The sequence below is a fragment of the Schistocerca gregaria genome, chromosome X (assembly GCF_023897955.1).
Source record: "Schistocerca gregaria isolate iqSchGreg1 chromosome X, iqSchGreg1.2, whole genome shotgun sequence".
In the NCBI taxonomy this organism is placed as follows: Eukaryota; Metazoa; Arthropoda; class Insecta; order Orthoptera; family Acrididae; genus Schistocerca; species Schistocerca gregaria.
In genome coordinates, this window is record NC_064931.1 from 506,742,531 (window position 1) to 506,767,877 (window position 25,347).

Below are 25,347 nucleotides of genomic sequence, written 5' to 3' on the forward strand. Positions count from 1 at the left end.
CAAATTTTTGTTTCGCCTGGAAGCCATTAAATAGGCAACTTCCAACTGGTACCAGGCTCTGAGTTCTAGGATAGTCACATGGTAAGATAAGTGTTAATTATACATACGGTGCCTGATGTTACCATATATAAACGAACAAATAACATTTTTTTCAACAATACCTTCATATTATATATGGCTGAATAGTATAATTGTGGAAGAAGCAGTTGTTTTAAAATGTCACACTTCTACAGAAATATTAAAGTGTGAGCTATGTTGGACATTGAGATAACTAGCAATCATTGTGGAAGAACCTCAGAAATTAAGAGCTTTTTAACTAAAGTTGCTTTTCTGTTCACTACCTTTCAACCCTTTGGAATGCTAAGGTTCCAACGGACAAAATTAAGGAAAATGAGTTGTTAGTATGACAAGGCTTGTACTGACTTCTGCTGCAAGTATAACATACCGAGTCTGCATTCTGTGGAGAAATAGCGACTTTAGAAGAAGCTGAAGTTCTGGCTGATATCACTTTGTTTGGTTCTTTGGGATGAGAAGGTTCTGTTTGATTTATGGGACTTCATTTTCTTAATATTGAATTCTTGTAAGAAATGATTAATAAAGTTGAATATTTGTATAATTATTAGTTTCAGTTATGAAATCTTATCATCCTAACAAATATTAGGATTTAAATGGAGACAATATCTACCATGTAAATTGTTTATTTTTAGAAGGGGAAAAAACAAGAAAAATGAAATTGCTCTTATAAATTAAGTGAAGAAACTAGAGTAGAGGTACGTTACCTGTAACAGTGCATGAGATACTTAAATAACATGATCAGATACCAGTTTCTTCTTGTAGTTTTCAGAGGTTGTTTGTAGCAGCAGTTTTACAAAGAATATAATGTATGGGAAGGGTTAACACAGTTATGTTGCACTTTTATTACAATGTTCTATAGTTCTTTACAGTTCATTGTGACAAACATTGACTAGTACCATATCAAAAAATGAGTTAATGAAAGTTTGACATCAATTTACATTAAACAAATGAACTGTTAATTCATGTCTTGTCATTACAAATGGTCACTTTCGTAAATAACGTAACCCCACTATCTTTCAGTATAGTTTATCATAACTACATCTCTGTTGTAATGTGTGATTTGAGAGGTATGCTACAACACAGAGGGTTCTACAGAACTTTAAGTGTGAATGAATGAGCGGGAAAACTGAAAATAAATGCTGCAGTCTGAAGTGCAGATACATACTGAGTGGATATCATTAAAGTGCAGCTATGCACAGAGGACCACTGTGTCCTGTACTTATCATATGTCATTGAAACTTGGTAAATATTCTAATGCGTTAATGTAGAACCCATTCAGGCTGTGGAAAAAATTAGTTCCAGTTGTGCACACTAGGTGCAAATCTAGTGCTGTGAATGGAAAAAAAGTCATATAGAAATGTTTCCATATGTCATGGATTAGGAATGGGATGTGGGCAGAAAAAGTGAAACAAGTGAGAAGGGCATAATGTTAATTTTATTGTTAACTGCCACTTACACAATTTGGTCAATGTATGCACCAGAGACGTTGATGAGATGCCACATACACAAAATGGTGTGATCAGCAGTTGCACGCAGCAGTGTCGGTGGCATTAGAGCAATGTGATACTGGCCTTCAGATTAGGTAGACATCCAATGTGTCACTGGTAAATGTATTCTTTTAGCTATCCCCAGAGGCAAATGTCCACATGGATTCTGATCAGGTGATCTTGCAGGTCATACATCTGGAAAACTTCTGGAAATATCACTTTTTTGGAAGGTTGTATTAAACAGATCTTTAACTGGGTGAGTTACGTGAGGTGTTATCTCATCTGTCATGAAAACATTGGTTCCCACAGAGCTGCACTCCTCCAAAATAGGAATCACATGCTGTACAAGAGGTCTCGATAACATGCAGATCTCACGTTACGCCTGACAGGCGCTTATGGTGGATTCTCTTCAAAGGAGAACATACCACACAGGCCCATAGGAAGAGTGCAGTGGCTCTTTGTGCACCGCATGTGGTTTAACATTACCTTAAATTCAGCAGTTCTTTGTATTCACTGCACTCTTTATCGTAAAGTGTGCCTCATCACTCCATGAAATATTGCCCGGCTACATGTCACTAACTACAATCTGTGCTGGAAACCAAAGAGCATACTGTTTCAGTCACTGCACTGTCTGGATCTTGCACAGGTACCAGTATATATGGACCAAACACTTTCCGTACTGCTGACCATGAGATGGACAAATTTCATGAAACTGGGACCTCTCCTCAGACCTGTCAGTCGACAATACTATCTCTATGCAGCATTGTAATTGCTACTGTTCCCATAAAACAGTTTCATTAAGAGTGCACAGACTCTCTTCTCAATAGCCATATTGTTCACTCACATCATGGCTTGTGAAATGACAGTGTGAATGTCATACTGTCATACAAACAGTGTACAATGCCAGATTTGCACCTGGTGGCCAAAATTGGAACTAATTTTTCTCCACAGTAAATTATTTCCACATTAACACATAAGCATATGTAACTAGTTCCACTGTCATATAATAATTCTCTCTGTGACTAGCTGCACTTTAATTAGACACATCAATAAAAGATTTTGCATTACCTTGGATCCAAGAGCTCCAGAACCTGTAAAGAAAATTGGAATCATAAACATCATTTGCTCCTCTTTTATTGCTCATGAAAACCACACATTTCATGTTGCACCACTATACAGCGAGTCCTTCAGAGGTGGCGGTCAAATTGCTGTACACACTTGTTCCTCTGATACCCAGTGGCATGACCTCTTCCATTGATGCGTGCCCGAGTTCATCATGGCTTACTGTCCACAAGTTCATCAAGGCACTGTTGGCCCAGATTGTCCTCCTCTATGGCGATTCGGTGTGGATCCCTCAGAGTGTTTGGTGGGTCACTGTCCACAAACAGCTCTTTCCAATATATCCCAGGCATGTTCAATAGGGTTCATGTCTGGAAAACCTGCTGGTCACTTGAGCAATTTCATTATCCTGAAGAAAGTCATTCACAAGATGTGCACAATGGGAGTGTGAATTATTGTCCATGAAGACAAATGCCTTGCCAATATGCTGCCGATATGGTTGCTTTGTGGGTCAGATGGTGGCATTTACGTATCGTACAGCCACTGTGGCGCCTTCTATGACCACCACCAGCATACATTGGCCCCACATGATGTCACTCCAAAACAGCAGGGAATCTCCACCTTGCTGCACTTTCTGGACAGTGTGTCTAAGGCGTTCGGCCTGACTGGGTTGCCTCCAAACACGTCTCGGACGATTGTGTGGTTGAAGGCATATGCGACACTCATCGGCAAAGAGAATGTGATGCCAGTCCTGAGCGGTCCATTTGGCATGTTGTTGGGCCCATCTGTACTGCACTGCATAGTGTCGTAGCAAAGGTGTACCTCGCCATGGATGTTGGGAGTGAAGTTGTGCATCATGCAGCCTATTGCACACAGTTTGAGTCGTAACACAATGTCCTTTGGCTGCACGAAAAGCAGTATTCAACATGGTGGCGTTGCTGTCACAGTTCCTCCGAGCCATAATCCGTAAGTAGTGGTCATCCACTGCAGCAGTAGCCCTTGGGCGGCCTGAATGAGGCATGTGAACGACAGTTTCTGTCTCTCTGTATCTCCTTCATGTCCGAACAACATAACTTTAGTCCACTCCGAGATGCCTGGACACTTCCCTTGTGGAGAGCCCCTCCTGGCACAAAGTAACAATGCCATCTAGGCTTGGTTGAACTACAGACAACACGAGCCGTGTACCTCCTTCCTGGTGGAATGACTGGAACTGATCGGCTGTCGGGCCCCCTCTGTCTAATAGGTGCTGCTCATGCATGGTTGTTTACATCTTTGGGCGAGTTTAGTGACATCTTGGAACAGCCAAAGGGACTTTGTCTGTGGTTCAATATCCACAGCCAACGTCTATCTTCAGGAGTTCCGGGAACCGGGGTGAGGCAGAACTTTTTCTTGATGAGTGTATAACAACATGGTATGAAGGCTTATACTCATTAAAACTGTGATCAGATGAACATAAAACAATTTAAAGTAGTTTTGAAAACTATAATTTCTTTTGTAAAAGTTAATAAACAAATAAAATTAAAATGAGTTTACTTTAAATAATTCAGAACTGTAAACCAATACAGTTACAAGCTGAGATGGAGTAATCGATTACTGCTGAAGCTCGTAAATACCAAAGAATAGACTGTAACAGGCATGATTAAGAAGCCATATGAACTAATTGATGCACTTTAGAATATAAAGTTATTGGCTGTGAGAAACCACATGACAGAATTAGAGAAATTTGTGATTATGAGCTAGATGCGAAGAATGTTAGATCATTTAATCATTAAACATGTATAGAAACTGATGTTTTGGTGCTTGAAAATTTGTTAAGTGATCACAGCTGGGTAGTTCTTATTTCAAATCAGACTTAATTTTTCATTCAGGCATATATCCGCTGGATTTAACATTCACAAAGCAAGTTTTCATTGTTACAAGGGCTCTCCTGTCATGGGTAAACAATTTGTAATGTGGGAATAAGTAACTTCTTTATACAAGGTGGCAAATAAAGTAGCCCAACATTTGTTTCTGTTCCAAACAGTTTATTTCAGTCACGATACAGGAAGGTAAAATGGAACCTGTGTACAAGTTAAATGAAGGTTATTTACTGAGAGTCACACTTTTGATGTGGCTGCTGAAACATGTAGTAACTTTTTGAGCACCCAATTTTGTGATAACTTAAGGATGAAAATCCTCACCACTTCCACAGGCCACAATGATTAGCACTCGGACATCCTAGATTGCAGTTAGATTTGAAGGGGAAACCTTTCTGTGCAGAAATTAGTAAATGAATCGTAAGAATTCAAATCATAACTATTCGGATGCCAGGTCTGTTCTTGTGGATGGTGACCTGCAAACTTATTTAAAATGAAATAAATTAAAATTGGCAGTCAGAAATTCTGAAACAGTATTTGGTCTGGGATGCCATCCCACATAAGCCATTCATTTCGTAATTCTAAGCCTTAAGCAAAAGCTGAAGAACGAAAATGGTAACTAGTATAATAAGGCAACATTCCAGTTTTCAGCCTGCTCAAACTTTTCAGCATTAGATTGTGTTATGATCACCCAGATGAAAATGTGATTCATTTGAAAACCAAACATTTTGGAATGATAGTTTCATTTACAGTCATGCTAATGCCATTTTTTGTTGACAGTTACATCCAGTGGATCTTGGTCCAGATAGAGGAAGTGTTTCTAGTCCGATTAAAATAACTTGACAGTTGACACTTCACACATTGGAGCTAGTTTTGGTTTCCTTCAGTCTGTATGCTTAACATCACACCCAAACCTTTGCCATTGCCAAACTGCCCAACACTTAGTTCCCTTCAAATTCCTCCTCCAGCTTTCATTCTTGATGTGTTTGGATCCCAAGTTCTGGGTCAGACCCTTTTGTTTTGTATTTCATCACACGGTAACTTACAACAAAAGCGGCGCGCGCACATGCGATGTTTCTCTCTCTCTCTCTCTCTCTCTCTCTCTCTCTCTCTCTCTCATATATAATGATGCTAATGAAATACATGTTTCATACACAGCACTAACCAAACACTGCTAGATGATTCTGGACGAGACGCAATTCCGTGTGATTTATACAGTTATTATAATCACAGAGATTGGCTTACATTGGATGAGCTTTGTACGATATTGTGTGAAGCTGGATTTTTGAAGCCTGTCAGTTTATCATTGTGACTCAGACATGAGAGTCTTAAATATAAGAGCCTTATGTACTGTAATGGCATAGCTAAGTGATTAATGTGTAAACTTCACGGGTATAAGATTGAAGGTTTGAAACTCATAAAACACAGCAAATTTTTTTATTCTTCTAAATCTAATTGAAAGGCTTTATTATTTTTATTCAATTAACTGGTTTAAATGTAATTTTATTTTGTTTCTAATACTTTGCTATGTCATTTTCACCATCGTATTGACCTTTTTTTTTCTCCCATTTTTCTTCCTATCATTCTTTTTTCATTTGTAACCTGCTTGTGTAACATATAATCTGCAACCAAGTGCCAACTATAACTGCTCATTGCTTAGTAACACAGCACCCCATGTAACCAGTGTGAGGATAGTTTCAGGTAACCAAAATTACAGTTCAGTTTAGCTTTAAAACTGAAATTTTGTTTCAGAAGATGAATATGCAAACAAAGATTTTATGAAATTTTTCTTTCTTGAGTTCACTCGCTGAAGTTAGACTAAATGCCGTGAACAAAGTGATTGTGGTTTTAGTCCTGCTGCAGATTATCAATCACCATTTTATCAGATGCATTGCACATCATCAGAGTGTGGTTAGGTTAGGGCAAGAGTTTAAATTTCAGGCTAGAAAACCCATCACATACCGCAGTTAATTCATTGCTCACTTAAAATCAGCTCATTACAGAGCATCTCCTATTTTCATCACACCTCGTGACCTTCTAATATTGCTCCACGTTATATGTTAACAGCACTTGTGAAGTGACCTGCTGTGTTCGTGTATTGCCTATAACCGAGAGGTAGCTGGCAACAGATGTGGCAATACTGTAAAGGCAAGTGACAGATGTCAACTATCAAGTAATTTTAATCGAACTGTAGAGGAAACACCACACTTCTAGAATCAAATAGAAAATCCACACAGGTTTAGAGGTCATGAGAGATACAGTAGGATAGAATTTTAAGGGAAATTAACAATGAAACTTGAAAGCCTGGAATATTTGAAATGGCAGGGACGGCATTAAATGCACAAGTAAGGACAGGGAAAACAGAAAAAGAAAGGAGCCAGAAATGGACAGTTCCAGCAGAAAAAGAACAAGTCAGGACAACAAAGCTGAACAGTGGTAAGGACAAAATACAGGACAGAAACGGAAGTAAGAAATTCATCAAGTGTAATAAAGGGACGAAAAAAAGAGAGGCAAAACAGGAGAGAGTAGCATAATCTGAAGTCAGTCAGATGGTGGGTTCCTTGTGCTAACCTCTGACCTGTAGGGGAGGATCCATATTGCTTATGTGTTGTAACTTGCTCATGGATCACTTAATTTCCTAACATTCCTCTTAGTTACTACCATCTATAGACTATCTGAAAGCAAACTTATGACTTCATTCCCTCACCCACATAGATTTTTCCATTTCTTTATTTTTAACAGTGTTAGAGTTTTGACGCACTGAGAAGGCATCAGCTGTGACATGATTTCGAAATGTCTGCAGAACATTTATTGTGTTTGGTTAACCTACATCTGAAATATATTTCTCAAATGTGTGCATTTTATCTTGAAAGACATTGGCTGTCTCTCAGATAGTCAACTAGCAACCACCTAAAAGTTAATGTAAATCATCTTTCCTCTATACTGTAATCAGTTTCACATTGCTGCCTGCTTCACTATACAGCTAAATTACACACTTTGTCCGAGCAATGGTACATCAGATGTTCGAGCAATGGTACATCAGAATTCCATCCATGGAAACTTCCTTTACAATGTGTACTTGATTCCAGTGCCCCCTCCAAATGAGGTGTGGCAGTGGATAAGACTCGACTCTAATTCAGGGAGAGAAGGTTTCAAATTGCGGCTTACCTTAACCGGTCCTGTTATTGTCAACACCCTTTTCACTTATCACACACACACACACACACACACACACACACACACACACACACACACACCTACCTCCAGCTCCCCCCTTTTCCTTGTCCCCATTTTTTTCTATTTCTTCACATAGATGTTTTTAAAAAAATATTAAATTATGATATAAAAATGGTGGTGAGTAATAACCTTTTGGAGGTGAAATATTTAGTACTGCCAATGGACACATACAAAAGTAAAAGTACACAACTCTGTAATTCCATCCTTGCTTTCAGAATGATTAGTTCCTTTCTCCCTAAGGACGCCAACAGTTTTCTCTCATAATTTAATAGTTTTGTTGATTGAATTTCCAAAGTTATTGTAACAATTTTAAATACAGATTTTATTGGGGTTAAGAAATATTGCTATTAAAATGCCTGATAAATATGCATTTATGCAGTGTAAATTCACTAGTGCGTGTCTTAAATTAGATTATGTTAATTCTAGCACAAATTTGTATTCTAGCTTAAAAGTTTATTGGTTAAAATATCTGTTCTATATGTTCCTTCGATGCTGCGACAGCTGCTGCCTTCTCATTGCTACTCAAAACTCTAAAACTATTAAAAATAAAGGCAAAGACATCATGCTTTTCTTTGCAAGTGTTGGTCAGCAGTTATGGGTCATGGATAAGGATGAAATTTTGCACATTTTTTTGTTGCAAAAAGCCTGGTTCTTGAAAATATAAACATTGAAGCTTTCTATTTTGTTCAAGTCTTATTTATATTACAGAATGATGAGCTCGTTGAGTGGGGAAGATTTAGAGACATTATACTTTAAACTATTGGTGAAGAAGTGTTTGACTTGTTAGCAGAAAAGGTACTAGTAATATTACTTATTTTGCAATAACATATCTTGGTCTTTTGCTTGGGATTATCATTGTGAAGTGTTGTTTTGCGTCTTGCAAATAACAGGTCTATTTGCATTTCTATCTCAGAATTAATGTCACTTACGTAAGAAAAAAGGTTTCAAGTATGCACCTTCACCTTGTTGTTATCTGTTGTAAATCCTTCTTCACTAGATTGTGGGGTCCATTGCTGATACAGTACACACTGCAAAACAGAGAGTTGTAAAAAAAAAAAAAAAAACAACAACAACAACTTGCATAGTTCCACTATCTTTAGTTTCAGTATTCTATGTCCTTAAGTACGTAGAGAACCTAGGAAATCAATGAAGCATTAAGAAATCACTTCTGTTTCTGTTGTCAAAGCACATAGGCTAAACAAGCTTTTAGACTCAATGACTGCAAAAATATGAATTATTGTTACTGCAACAAATAAACTATAGCCTAAGCAAAAATGTGTTGGTGTGTCACACTTGCAGTACAAAAAACCTGTATTTTGAACTAATTACGTTAACTTTCTTACATAGTTATTTATATGTACTAGTACACATCATATTAGTATTGTTGAAGCAGTGGGAAACAATGTGATTCATAAATTTAATTTTTAAAAAATGTTTAAGTGCTTACAGACTGAAAGTAGTTTAAAACATTTTTCCCAGTTACTTTCTGCCTCAAACTATTCAATATTTCTGCATTTTTAGCAACTCCTTGCTTATCCTTTATTTGTAGGATATAATTATTCTTCATCGCCTTGGGTGATATTGTTTTTAGCATGTATCTTTATGTGATAAGGCTTTTTCAGTTTTGTCCTTTTCTTTGAGTTAGCATTTTATGTATGATTATTTATCCATTCATTTATTTCATGCTTAGGTTGCGCAGCAACATCGGTTAGAAACCTCACTCCTCGTAGCAACGAAGGACCTAAATCAGCCTCCCTTGAAGATTCTCTTGATTGTCTCAGCTCAGAAATGGTGAGCACCTCTCATACTAGTACATACGTCCACATAAATAGTCATAGAATATGAGTAGACTATTTCATTTGAGCAATGTGTCTTGTGAATGAATATGTAGGAAGTAAATGCGTCCTTCATTTAAATAGGCTGCAGGACTTGATTTGCTCAGTTTTGTGAAATGCAAAAAATGTTGTGGAAGTAATGTGTGAATGATTGTATCAGCTTTGTTGTTTCTTCCTCTCTACTTAATTTCATATTCATTAAACCCAAAGGAGTGAAAGGGGGGAGTGCTTGTTACAAATAGTGCAGTAAAAATTTTTGAGACCCTAAGTTTAAAGTATGAGATTTGTGTTTTTTCTGATTAGTGGTAGGGAAGAAGCTACTAATTTGAAATGTCTTTGTTTACTAATAATAGATCCCATCTTTTGCAATATAGTGTTGAGTGCTAATGTAAGTATGTGATTGGTTCCTAATTTACGTAACAAAATTTGTGGTGGAATGAAACAAGTATAATCAATATGTTGTATGGTTGGTGGCAGTTTTAATGTCATCATTTTATTATTATTTAGATGCATGACTTCATTTAATTGTATCATTTATCTTTGTACTTGGCATATCATATCAGCATTCTTAATTTTTGGAGAGATTTTCTCTCCCAAAGATTTTCACATGTTTGGTGCTATACGTGTCTCACAATCTAGTCTCTTATTCTTCATTAAGCTATTGAAGAAGGAAACAAACTGCTTGGGATGAAATAATAATAAGACAAGTGTAGGAAACTTCTCTCATAACCTATTCATAAGGTAGGCGTGAGCACCAAACAAAGATCCCTTTATCAGCCTTACAGAATATTGTTAATTTATGATGTGTGTAAGAGGAAAGGGGAATGGCAAGTCAGTAAACTGGAAATGTTCTAAGATGAAGGGAATTGTTTTGTAATCTAGGCTGGGAGGACAAAAGAAAAGTATCATCATGGGAAAGCATACTGCACAAATCATAATATGTGGTGTCGAAGGGAGTGGGTAGTTAGTAGAGACTGAAGAGAAGTTTGAAAGGCGAACTGAGAAAGTTATCATTAATAGACAAATGGCTTCATAAGTGAGAGGGATACCCAAGTATTTAGTGGCCTTAAAATTAATAGCAACTATTACATCATGGTTTTGAAGATAGAAATTTGGCTAACATTGAGGAAAGTATTAAATAACACAGTGAAAGTAGCAAGACCTGAGATGTGTGAAGTTTAGTTACTACAGGAAGAAAGTTCACATGATATGTTTCAGGGAAGACTAACGGAACATATACAGACAGTCCCAATCAGTGAAACTTTATAACTTGAATGAAATAATGTAAAAAAATCTTTGGACAAAAGCAGTCAGCAAATTTCTTGGCAAGAAGGGGTTAAGCAAACACATCAGAAAATAGAAAAAAGGAAAAACCAATAAAAGATAAACAGGCAACCCATCATAAGTATCTCCAGATGTGGGGAATGAAGCTTATATAACATATAAACAAAAACAGAATTCACAAAGAATATTATCTGATAAGCACCAGAGGGGTTGTAGAACAGATTTGTTTGCCGAATAAAGGATAATGTGCACAGGCCACAAATAATAAGGTACATAATAAAGAAATGTCTTAGCCAAGAAGGAAGGGAAAAAGTTAATCAGAATTTAAAACCAGTCACTCACTGGGTACAGTATTACAAAAAGTTATGATTTGGTGACATCTTCAGGGAAGTAAAAACATACTTGGAAGAAAGAAGTGTTGATTACGTAACAATTAAAAAACTAGAAAATTTGCTTAGGACATCAAAAAACTCTAAAGCCATTTGTTTTGGTGGAATAACTTCAGAACTATTGAAATGTGCCAGTAAATCCTTTAAAATTAACATTGTTGCACCTATTTAATACATGCTGGCACTGCTCCAAAATTCCTTATAGCATGAGGAAAGCATAGGTGATATCTACATTTTAAAAAATTGAAAGAAGAATAACAATAGACAACTGGGGGACAAGTTTATTAAACACCGCTCATAAAGTATATGAAAAACTAATTAATGAAAGATTACATTTTAAGTCAGATGCTGTGTTGGTTGAAGAATGAGCATGGTTTAGAAAGGATCAGTCATGCATAAACAAAACACTTTGTTTGAAAATACTGGTTAAGAGAAGAAGAGAATTCAATCATGAGTCACACACCTGGCATTCATTCATTACAAAAACCCTTTTGGCAGTCAAAAGATCACTCCTTTGTGATATCGTGATTAAATGAGGGTATCGTCTCAATCTTGTGAATGTCATAAAAAGCTCATGCCTTGGCACACAAATAATATTTAAAACAGAAAACCTGCTGTCTTATGACCTGCCAATGATCAAGTTGTTATTGAACAAAATGAAGATTACATGTTGAGATCCTTATATAATCAACATATCTGCTTGGGATATAACATGTAAGTCTCTGTACAAAGAAAGAATATAGCCTTTAGGCAGAAATATACAGTCTGAACAAAAATAATTCTTAGATAATAGATCTGTTGAATGAGTGTTTCACTTCTAATACTTTAGCTGTGATATAATGACACTGATCATGATCTTGATAACAAAATAACTACCAGACTAAATGTGCAAGATGTGGTCATCATTCTCATAACAGTGAAGTTTGCAATATAAATGAATCATTAAATGCTGAATGATGGAGTGGAAGTGCATAGATCCCTTCTGGTGCATTTGATGTGTAACATGGTAACACGGGTTTCTCGCTTTGGCACTCAGTTTGGTTAGATAGTCAGTTCTGCTATGTATCCCTTATTCTTATCATTATTATTATTTTCTCACACAACCAGTCCTCTTCTTTCCTCTACAGTTTGTCTTCTTTGTATGTGTATACAAGACATTATCATGTATTGTACAAATAAAAATATTAGCTATGTGATAGTTCTGCGTGTTCCAAGTAGTGCAGTTAGTCACACTGAAAGTACTTCTGGCAGAGTTCTGTGTTGATAATCAAAAATTGCTTTTATTTTACTAAAAAGTTCACATATACTCTCACAGTGGAGAAACTAATACAGTGCATAAATGAAGACATTTCCTTGCAGGAGTGTTACACAGGAAATACAATGTGGTTGAAAAACAGTGAGGGAGAATAGTGCCCAAGAAGGACGAAACAAAAATTATAAGAAATGAAAAGAAATTCATAAGCCTAAGGAATTAGGGGATTTGGAAGAGCTCAGAAATTATTGGTGGAGAGGGTTGGTATGGTGACAGAAAAGGGAGAGGAGAGGAGAGGAGGGGGGGGGGGAGGCGGATGAGGAGATTCTGGAGAGGCAGGTAACTGTGGAAACTGAGACTAGAGAAGTTGCAGGAGCATTTCATGTGCTAGAGACGCAAGTCTCATTTGCACAGCTCAGAAAAGCTTGTTTTGAAAGGCAGAGGGGATGAAAGGGAGGATCTAGTGGCAGAAAGTGGTAAAGTATCAGTTTACCTGGATATTACATTTGCCATTAGTAACTCACATAAATGATCAGCAGTTGTTTGCATTGGCCACACTGAAAGCTATGTAACTGCTGTATAATGTAAATGGAAGAAGTAGACACTTCCACAGTTCATTGCAGTCTTTAACATAGCATTTATTGACTCTGTATACAATTTGTTTTCTTCTCCACTTGGATTATAGTATGACAAGTGCCATTTTGTTGAAAATGTATTCATTTTCCACAGTAAAGGTGATAATTAAAACGTTTGTGGGACTTTTGTCACCTGTTTTATTTATGAGCCTATTTGTAATTAAAATTTTTTAGTAAAACTTCTCAGATGAACTTATGCTAAACACTGTGTTTTTTATCTTTGTCTCTGTTCTCTTGAGATACTTACTATGTTGATCAGCTTCACAATTCCTCTCCCTTCTATACTTTTTTCCTTGTCCTATGCCCTTTTGCCCTTGCTTTCTCTCTTAACTTCTCCATGTCTGTATATTACAGCTGGCCATCCCTCTGTTACCTTTTTCTCGTAATCATTTTCTTTTTGATCTTTCAAAACTGTGTTAGTCTTCTGTATTACTGCTTCTGTATTAACAAAGATATTGAAAGGATAGATAGCTAATCACCACATAGAGGAGGCATACATTACTACTTGAGAAATATACGCAAGTACAATCATGCTGGCTGTTGTCTTCATTTGAAGGAATTCCATATTTGCTGCTACGTATTTTATTTTAAGAATGTGTCCTTCATGTAAAACTTTAATGTTGAGTATAGGCCACAGAGTGCTTCTTCAGTTGGAGTTGACATCAACATATAGTCCAGTTAATATAATTTTGGTTTGTTATTATTAACCTAAATTATTCCAAGGAAACTTTGGTATGGTTCCTTTGGTGATAGACAACCAGTTCTTTCCACTATACTTGAAAACTGCATTTCTTCTTTTTAAAAAACTGTATTGTAGAATATGAGATTTCAGCAAAGAAAAGGATGCGAAGTAGAGATATAACGTTAACCCTATATCTAGCAATATCCCTTGGGACCAATTACCTTGTTTTGTTTTGTACCAGTGGATACACTTTTATACGCATTTTGTGTCCTTTCATTATCAGGTACATTTCAAATGAACATCAATATCTTCTTTACAAATCTTATAATTGCAGTTGTTAAATATATCGTTACAAAGGTATTAGTCATATACATATTTATTTTCTAAACCCATTTTCCCCCCCTAATGTAGTGTTCACCCAAAATCTGTGTTACACTGATTGGTAATGGACTTATTCTATTCAAACTTGATTTATATATATATATATATATATATATATATATATATATATATATATATATATATATATATATATATATATATATATATAGAGTCTCTTTGCCTTTAAATATGTCTGCTTGTGTCTGTGTATGTGCGGATGGATATGTGTATGTGTGTGTGTGTGTGTGTGCGCGAGTGTACACCTGTCCTTTTTTTCCCCCCTAAGGGAAGTCTTTCCGCTCCCAGGATTGGAATGACTCCTTGACTCCTTACCCTCTCCCTTAAAACCCACTTCCTTTCGTCTTTCCCTCTCCTTCCGGAAGAAGCAACCATCGGTTGCGAAAGCTAGCAATTCTGGGTGTGTGTTTGCGTGTTTTGTTCATTGTGCCTGTCTGCCGGCGCTTTCCCGCTTGGTAAGTCTTGGAATCTTTGTTTTTAATATATTTTTACCATGTGGAAGTTTCTTTCTATATGTGTGTGTATGTATGTATGGATATGTGTGTGTGTGTGTGCGTGCGCGCGCGCGAGTATATACCTATCCTTTTTTCCCCCTAAGGTAAGTCTTTCCGCTCCCGGGATTGGAATGACTCCTTACCCTCTCCCTTAAAACCTACATCCTTTCATCTTTCCTTTTCCTTCCCTCTTTCCTGACGAAGCAGCCAGCGGTTGCGAAAGCTCGAAATTCTCTGTGTGTGTTTTATTCATTGTGCCTATCTACCGGCGCTTTCCCGCTTGGTAAGTCTTGGAATATATATATATTAATCTTGTTAATAATGCAACTGTTTCTGTTCTCGTAGTTGCGATTCTTTCTTAGTTAAGCTATAATTTCATTATGTTGATCCAAATTTCCATTTTCCTAAATGCAGTTTTTGGTATCCGTGTAACTGATCTTTCAGGCCAGTGCTACAACCCTTTTCTTTTTTTACACCATAACCAGCTTCATTTTCCTGCTGTATCACAACTGCCATAATTTGTCTTCATAGAATTTCTCCATCCCGGTTCTTTACTTTGTTCTCACTCCCTTCTCTATCTTACTGTCTTCCTTCCCATATACAGTATCTGACCGAAAGTTTCCAGTCATCCACATGTAATGTAGAATTGACCAATAGTTCTCATGAGAGTCAGACATGCCAGTAAAAAGGAGACAGAAAGTGTTGCATTGTTGGCATTGTTGGTTGAGAAGCAACTACACAACTTGCCCACTAGTCATTTTGTGTGCCCTCAATAACAAATCCACGAGGAACATTTCAACCAATCTAAAGCTGCTGAAATCAACTGTTGGGGATACAATTATGGAGTGGAAATGCAAAGGAACAACCACAGCAAAACCAAGACCAGGCAGAGCTCATGTACTGTTGGACAGGGACCATCAAACGTGTGTGTGTGGGGGGGGGGGGGGGGCATTGTGTAAAAAGAATAATAGTATTAAATCAGGGGAAGGAATCACTCGTAAGCTCCAAAGTGCTACCAATTGCCCAGCTAGCACAGTGACTGTGGGCAGGGAGTTAAAGAGAATGGGTTATTTTATGGCTGAGTAGCTCCTCATAAGCCACACACACACATTTGTGTACTCAGTGTTAAACGACACTTGATCTGGTGTAAAGGTACCACTGGTCATTGGATGGCAGGAAATGAAGGATTCGGTGTAATGAATCACACTATACCTTGTGGCAATCAGATGGAAGTCTTTGGGTTTGGCAAACACTGGAGAATGTTAACTGCCATTTACATATAGTTCCTCAGTGAGGTATGAAGGAGGTTGTGTTACAGTATGGGGTGTTTTTCATGGTTATGGTGTGGTTCCCTTATTGTGCTGAAAATGCTAAATGCGGCAGGATATTAAAGCGTCGTGCAGCATTTTGTATTGTGTACATTAGAGGAACAGTTTGGAGATGATGATTGCTTATATCAGCATGACAGTGCACCCTGTCATAAAGCATCATCTGTGAGGCAGTTATATTCCTCAAATGGGCTGGCATGCCCAGATCCCACCCCGAATCCAGTGGAACACCTTTGGGATGAGTTAGAATGTCAACTTTGTTCCATACCCCACTGTCCAACATCACTATCTTCTCTGGTTTCGCTGGCCGGAATGGCCAAGCGGTTCTAGGTGCTACAGTCTGGAACCGCGCAACCGCTGTGGTCGCAGGTTCGAATCCTCCCTTGGGCATGGAAGTGTGTGATGTCCTTAGGTTAGTTAGGTTTAAGTAGTTCTAAGTTCTAGGGGACTGATGAACTCAGCAGTTAAGTCCCATAGTGCTCAGAGCAATTTGAACAATTTTTTCTCTGGTTTCAACTCTTGAGGAATAATGGACTGCTACTATTCCTCCGCAGGCATCCAGACTGAAAGTGTTTCCAGTAGAGTTCAAGCTGTCATAAAGGTGAAGAGAGGACACACCACAAATTAAACGCCAGTAATAACGGTCTGGCTACATTTGATCAGATAATGTACAAGTCTTTGTTTTGCAAGTTCTGATATATCATTACTTTCAGTTTTTCAGTTTAACTTTATTTTGATGCTCAGTTCATGCACAATCCATTTTGACTATGTGCTCTAATTATTAGTTACCTACAGAAAAGGAAACAAGAAGAAATTCTACAACACATCAATAACATTTACAGAATATCAGCAGCATTCTCTCTGAGCTGTTCATATCTTACCTCTATCTTCCATGTCTAGCGTAACATTTCTGCCCAATATTAATGTCTCATTAGTTTTCTTACCACATTAAAACATATTTTCTCTGTGTGTTCTATCAGTTAAGATCCTAATTTGCTATTGTGTACTCCAGTTCATGTTCTCTGCATCACATTGCTTTTGGCCGTATGTTTGCTATAATGTATGTGAGGAACTATTAATGTAAAGTCCACCATTCCTTCATCATCCTATTAGTTGGTTTCCTATCAATCATTTTAGTTTGAGAAACAGTGGAGATGTTACGCATAAAGTATTAATATCTCTCCAAAATTATTGCTATGTACAACATTTTTAGTTACCACCTTACTGATGTTATTTTAATCTCAGCTTTCTACTTCTTGTGTTGTGTACCACAACCAGCATAAATTATGGATAGCGAATGTATCAATTTAATAAAGTGGGAGAAGTCAGAATTAAATGTACATTTGTATTTAATGCTTCATATTAATGACAGATCTAATGAGCCACATGGACAAAATGGTGGAATTTTTTTCCACTACAATACGGTTGCAGTTGTTCTGAAATTCATAATGTAATTCATTTTCTTTTTGTTGATGACAGACCAGTCTTTCCTTAAATATTCATACCGCACTGCAGGTGCTCGGAAATAAATATTGTTTCTGCTTTTAAGTCATTAATTTTTTGCATTGTGAAGGCTTGAATATGAGTGGATATCCACAGCCTGTAAAAATGGAAGAGGAGAGTTATATAATTAGTGGTAGATAGAACTGTTGATTCTTCACTGTGACACAGTTTGTGCAAAATGGATTGTGGTTATAAATTTCTAAGAAATATTTCAGTAAGTTTCAAACAAATTTAAACAATGGAGAATCCAGGATGGAATAATTACAATACAGGCTGTACATAAAGTCTGGGAACACTTTCGATTATTTATTGCACAAGGACCAAACAAAACATTGTACAGATATCATACATATGTCATTTTGAAGAGAAACCCTGCAAGTTGTTTCCCCCCCTTCATGTATACCGCCACAGTGTAGTTTGGCAATATTTGCTGATGGTCAGCGCTAGTCACAAACATGGCAATTTCAGGTGCTGAGTGAGCTTTCTGCATGTAGGAGTTCAACAAAAACAAGTGTGCTACAGCTGTTCAAAGGATGTTTATAACCAAGTACAGTAAGAAGCTACCAACAAGGAAGGCCATTTACCACTGGCACAACAAATTCATTATGACAGGTTGCTTGTGCCCGGCAAATGGTAGTGAACATCCCACTGTGAGTGAAGTGAATGTGGAGCGCGTACGAGAGACATTCAGGAGTAGTCCAAAAAAAATCGAAATGGCTCCAATGACAGTGTGGAGAGCCCTTTGACAGAAGCATTCGTGGGTACCTGAACACGGGGCTGCCACATCGATGGATCAGTTGTGCTACAGAAGGGGACAGCTGTTTCATGAAATGGCCTCCCCGATCACCAGATCTCACTCTGTGTCACTTTTTTCTTTAGGGACACATTAAAGATAAGGTGTATGTACCGCCTCTACCACATGATGTAGCAGAGCTCCAGGATAGAATACAGGAAGTGACTGTCACAGTCGACAATGCCATGCTGTGACGGGTATGGCAAGAATTCGATTACCGTATTGACATCTGCCGGGTCACTCATGGTTTTCATATTGAATGTTTTTGTGAAAAAAAAACCTTTCAGAGTTTCTCTTCAAAATGCAATATGTATGACATATGTGCAATGTTTCGTTCTTGTGCAATAAGTAATTGAAACTGTTCCCAGACTATATGGACACTCTGAATTATGAAAAGGATAGATTAATGCTCACCATACAGAGGAGATGTTGAGTCACAGACAGGCACAACAAAATGACTTCTGAACATGTAAGCTTTCAATCAAAAGGCCTTCTTCTAAATTCAAAATGGTCACCAAGACAAACTACATCCTCACTTTGAAGGTATCACCTACAGACAAATCTGTGGCACGAAAACAGGCACCTGCATGGCACCATTGTATGCCAATCTATTCACAGGCCATCTAGTGGAATCTTTCCTAACCAATCAGAATCCCAAACCCTTCAATTGGTTCGGGTTCATTGATGATGACATCTTCATGATCTGGGTTGAGGGTAAGGACAGTCTAACTACATTCTTCCAGAATCTCAACACCTTTTCACCCATTCATTTCAACTGGTCCTTCTCAAACCGACAAACTACCATCCTCAAAGTTGACCTGCATCTCAAAGATACATAAGTACCTCCATCCAAAGCAAACCTACCAACCATCAGCAGTACCTCCTCTTTTAGAGTTGCCACCCATTCCATACTGCTGAGACCTTCAACAGATCAAAATTATATTCCCAACCTTGTATAAAAACACATCTCCCATGCCTTGCCTGCCCAGTTCCACCACCTCCCACATTTCCACCATCTGGCCACAAAGGAGTGCTCCCCTTGTGATTCATTACCACTCAGTACTGGAACAACTGAATCATATTTTCTACCAGGGCTCTGACTCTCTCCCCTCAGGCCCTGAAATGAGGAATGTCCTACCCACTATCTTTTCCATCCCTCCTACAGTGGTATTCTGCTGTCCACCAAAACTATGCAGTATCCTTGTCCATCCTTACTCCTCACCTACCCCCAACCCCTTACCTCATGGCTCATATCCCTGCAATAGACCTAGATGCAATATCTGTTCCGTACACCCTCTTACTAGTACCTACTCCAGGCCCTCGCAGACATCACTTATCCCACCAAAGGCAGGGATACCCGTGAAAGCAGTCATGCCATTTATGAACAAAGCTGCAGTAACTGTGTTGCTTTGTATTTGGGCATGAGAACCAACAAGCTGTCTGTCTGCGTGAATGGCCACTGCCATACCATAAACAAAAAACAGCTGGACCACCCAGTTGTTGATCATGCTGCCCAACACAGTGTGCTTCTCATCAGTGACTGCTTTACAACCTGTGCCACATGTATTTATCCTATGAATACCAGCTTTTCTGAATTGCTAGGTGAGAAGTCTCCCTGCAGTATATCCTACATTCCTTGCAATATATCCTAATTTCCCATAACCCCCTTTGCATCAAATTTCAATAGCCCCTGTCCTTCACCCACATATCCCCTTGTATGCTCCCACTCTAATACTGTACAGCGTTCTGTTCCACCAACACACCCACTAGTCTTTTTTCCCTCCTCTACTTCTTTCCTTTCCTGTTCTTCGTCCCCCCCCCCCCCCCCACCCCCAATTACCCTGTCCCCACCACATCCCTGTATGCTCATCCTCCCACAAGAAACACTGCACTTTTCCCCATGTGTACCATGCTATCATTCCCACTCCCCACCCCAACCTCATCCTTACCCCGACCTCCATCAGATTGCTTCTCCCCCCCCCTTCCAATCAGTCTGTTCTCAGCAGCCAGAGACTGTGTGTGTGTGATATGCCGATAATGATTATTTATTGATTTTCAAGGTACTTAGGTAGCAGAATTGTAATGATAGTAATAGTTGTGGTGACACCAAAATAGTTCTGGATTGGGAGCTTTATATGTTGTAATAACTATTTTAACATTCCAGGGATAATTACTCAGCATAATGACAAACAGGGTGCACTATAATTGTCCTTACGAACTGAGTAGACAATATTTTGAATTGTAACCCAGCTGTTTGGAAACATGCTTTCTGTGTAGGTATGCAGCAGGTTAATCGTGGTGTGTGCTAATGGTGGATCAGCTGATGTCCTACCTCTCTAACCTGGTTTGAGCCTCATTCCCATGTATGTGGATGTCAGAGGTGGTATGGAGTCTTGAAGGTTGTACACATGTGGTTGTTGGTCATGATGTGGTTGTTGGTCATGCAGAACATACAAGATGGTACTGGGAGCAACATCCATTGCATACTCATTGACAGGTCCTCTTCAGTGTGATGCAGTAAGGCCTCTTCCAGTTTGGGTGTGCTGCGTCTCCTTGGAGAACCACAGTCACACCTTCTGATGGTGAAGGTACTCCTTTCTGGCCATTGCATAATTGTGGCAGAAAGGGTATGCAATAGAGTCAGACATTGTGGGTAATGAACTTGATAAAGGCGCAAATGCTATGTTTTCAACCATGAGCTCCAATTTGTAATGTTGTCTACTCAGTCCCATCTACAAGTCCAAGCAGTTTGTTAGAGGAAATTTAGAGCACCTTGTATAAATCAACTGTGCTATTTCTGTTTTATTATTTTCAACCATGGCATGCAAATAGGTTGTGAAACATTTTTCAGTCCTATGTCGAATTGAGCTATCATTTTTGTGCATTAATATCCTTGCTGTTAATGTTCGCTATCTGCTTTTCACACATTTTTGCTGGCTTATGTTGCATAAATTACTATTGCAAATATTTAGTAAACTGTTACATGGAATCATACTAGAGCATTTTTATCATGGTGTATGCTACTTTTTCTTTCTACTTTTTGAAATGGCTGACTCCAATTGTTGTGGTTATCATAAGTATTTGTTTTTTTTTCTGTGTTACTTTGATTCAGGAAAAGTTATGTGTTGTGTTTGTACACAAAAACAGGACAAGATTTAAAGTCTCTCGCCATTACAAGTTGCAGATAGCAGAATATGTAAAGATGGGAATTCATGCTTTCTTGGCAAATGTCAATGATAAAGTCTTTGTAATCACCAGCCTAGTCGAGGTGTCGTTCTGTGGCAGTGTTTTGACAAGTTAGCTACTCTTCATCTTCAGGCGAAGTGTCAAGAGTCATGTCTAGTTCGTATCTTTATAGCAGCTAGACCGTAGGCTCCTCTGTCTCTTCTGCAGTGGTTGGGCCTATCGCATGCCTCCAGAAGGGGTGTCATGGACTCCCAGAAAAGGGAGGGTCATGGTTATACATCCTGGTGCTGCCTGTCTGTACCATCTGCAGCCATTACTGCTTTCAAATATGAGTGCTTTTGACATATTGTTGCTAGAACTGCATCCTTTGCAGAGCTCAGTTGAAAACCATTATCCCATTTGATAAGACCATCAATAATCCATATCTCTACTGCCTTTTTGATGATCAAATCCCAGAACCAGTTTGTCGGGCACAACACCTCTGGGAAATACACCGTTGTCTCTGGCTGATACATTGCTTGCCATACTCGCAACTGATGCTCTAGTCTCCAGGTATCCATACTCCGAGTTTGTCTTTCATTGAGCCATGCACATTTTGAATTTCGCCAATGAGGGGAAAATAGTTTTAATGCTATTGTTCTCCAATATCCTGGCAATCTTGGCCATGGATGCCCCATCATATGGAAGGAACACCAGACACTTCATGTCTTATTCCTGATTGTCAATTTTCTTCTTCTGCTAGACTGGAGAGCATGTCTTATCTGCATCTCTGGTCTTGCGCGTGTTGGAACAGTTCACTCAATGTCTCCATCTGAGTGGTCCCCTATACTGTGTTCATCGTAAGAGTAAACTTGACGTAAACTACACCATGTATTCTTTCCATGTTTGTGGAATCACATTAGATTTTGTTTCACATGGATTGAAAGCCGGCTGTCACAAGTACAATCGTGTACAATGTCAGGGATATGTTTTATGCTGTGCATTATGCACATTTCTACTGAATGATAATGCGGAACAACAGCTTTACCTGTGCATTTAACGAGGACAGCAAAGGCCAGCCAGCTGGTCCAGTCAGCTGCAGTTAAGATTTAAACAGAGATTAGCAGAGAAACACCATTGCTTCAAAATATCAATTTTTGAACAGAATAAAATAATATTCGGCAAAATTCCAGCAATACTGCACGCCGCTTCTTAGGGAACCAGACAGAAAACATAACATGCTCTTAGTCTTAGTTAACATAGTATTGTAATTAAAAACAAAAATAATGAAAATTCGTAACTTAAAATCATGGTAATTTTTCTGTGTGAGCTATGTGTGACTCAAAACCATATTGCAGGCATTTCATTGTACAGTTAAGTAGTGAAGCCACTGAAGGTATTACAGTTAGTTGTCTGGTAACTTGGAACTCTTTCCATATCCAGATCTGACAAATACATGTCAGTACTGGAACTGTCATCTGCTACAGTGGTAATGAGTCAGCTAGCAGTAGAATTCATTAAGCTATCCAAGTGCCACATTAGCCCCTCTTCTTTTATGAAGTACCATCTTGTATCATGCCAGCATTCAGTAGTGATGTGTGACAAAGCTTTGTGTGCATTAGTTCCAGTATGTCTGGCAGCTTAAACATCCTGTTATTTCCCACAACAAATCTCTTAACTTTACTCCAGATCAATTCTGTTTGGTTGTTATTGCAGTTGTACAATAGCAACTGAAAAAATACAGCATTTATGGTGTGCTCTATACCATGAAAATTATTGTTTTCCATTTTTCTAGGATGCTAACCATTCTGACTCATGTTAGACTACATCTGTGGTATAAAACAATGGATGTAGTGCAAATGAAGAGTATTTGATTTTTCATTTTTGCCCTAAAATTTAAATTTGTGATATTGTATTAATTGAAATGATTTTGGATAATCAAGAACTTATATTTGCAATGGAAACTGCATTTCTTTGTGCACTATGTGATTAGAAACAAGAATACATACATTCTGCATAAAAATTATGATTAGATATGTGTTAACTAACATATGTTTCATGGATTTTGCATTTAGAAGACATAGTTAGTCCAAACTGAATGAAAAAAGGCCAAAGTGAGATGCAAACCATCGATCTATGAACTATTCCTGTTCATGAACCTACAATGGTACCAATTCTGCTATTCATCACATCTATGATAAATGCCTTAATTATAGCAAATAAAGTCCTCGGAAATCTTTGTAGCTTATTTTCTCTGTAAACCTGTGAAAAACTTTGAGAACAATTTGTTTCTGAACATTTTTAACTACATGCATGTTTCACTAGGAAGCAGGAAGCAGTGTCAGCCATTTTCAGATTACGTATCAGTAGCACCCAATAAAAACTATAAAGCTGATGTATGATTCAGAAAAACATTGATGGCTGTTAATACATTTAAATATCTTAAATTTCATTTACCGTAAAATAGGAACAAGATAACTAATAATAAATAAGGATCTATTTTTGAGAGTGTAACAACATCAGTATAAGTGTGCTACAGCTGCCAACCACTCATTGCATTTGTGTTTGTTTACATCAGGTTTATTCTTATGTCAGGAGTCATCTAATGCTACCCATTTGAAGAGAGACATGATGTCAAAACTGACCAAATCGTCCTTGTTCAAATTTACCATCTGAAGCAGCTTCATAAACTCAGTTGAGTCTTTGACATAGTGTGTGCAATGACCTATGAGAGGCTTTAGTAACTGCACTAGTTGTTTAGTTATTCTGAATGTTGCTGAATTTATCATGTACACTATTGGACATAGTGAAACTTCCTTCTTGTGTATCCTAGGGAGGCCTTATAGCTGTGGTGGTATCAGTGCACAACACCAAGAATTTGAGGACCATCATAAATTTGATCGATAAGGAACTGGACGAGGTGAGAGCACCTGACAAGGATTAAATTTTGCAGTGGCTTCCCTCTTTTACTGCCAAAGATGTAAGAAGAGAGACCTGCAGTGTCCCTGACAAAGCAAAAATGCCAAAAACTAACATCTCCAAAGCAGAATTCAGGGAAATACACAACCTCTGAGAAGGCAGACACACAGCCATCCTAGCAGCTGATAAAGGCAGTGCAGTGGTGCTGCTACAATCTGTTGACTGCTGACAGAAGGTTGAGATGCTGTTACAAGACACAACTTACAAGCCAGTAAAAAAGGATCCTACACCAGCTGTGACCAGTACTATTTCACTTCTAAACAATTCAGGAATGGACCCCAGAGCACCGATACCACCGCAGCTATATGGCCTCTCAAAGACACGCAAGAAGGGAGGTCTGCTACATCCAATAGTGGATGTAATAAATCCACCAACATATGGAATAGCTAAACACTTGCATAGGTACTGAGGTCACTGTGCACACCATGTCAAAAACTCAACTGAGTTTGTGAAGGTGCTTCATGGGATACATCTGGACAAGAGTGATCTCCTGGGCAGTTTTGATGCCACGTCTCTCTTCACACGGGCACCTCTAGAGGACTCCTTGGCATTACTATGGAGCCACTTTAATGAAGCCACTGTGGAATTGTCCTGCCTCATGCTCACTACTGCCTACTTTATAAGTGGTGAAAAGTTCTACCAGTAGTTAGACAGAGCATCGCAAACCTGTATATGGATCACTTGTAGGAAACTGCTCTCAAAACCACGGGTCTGAAACCAAAGACATTCTATCGATATGTGGACAACACATTCGTCTTGTGGCCTCATGGTGAGGGAAACCTGCGGAAATTTCTTAACCACCTTAACAGCATACACAACAATATAAAGTTCACCAATCAGGTAGAAGAAAACGGATGCATGTCTTTCCTCAATTTCTTAATGAGGAGGAAACCCA

General features: G+C 38.3%; 1 protein-coding gene across 6 annotated transcripts in view; it reads left to right on the forward strand.

The window, feature by feature from the left end:
* The window catches only part of LOC126297383 (phosphatidylinositol 4-phosphate 5-kinase type-1 alpha), a gene marked incomplete in the record, with an annotated part of 309,051 nt that overhangs the window by 245,911 nt on the left and 37,793 nt on the right, over positions 1-25,347 (forward strand). For 5 of the 6 annotated variants that reach the window (XM_049988111.1, XM_049988110.1, XM_049988114.1 and 2 more), the window contains 1 exon segment: positions 9,405-9,505. In XM_049988111.1, coding sequence (XP_049844068.1) covers positions 9,405-9,505 — 101 coding nt within the window. 6 annotated transcript variants of the gene reach the window in all.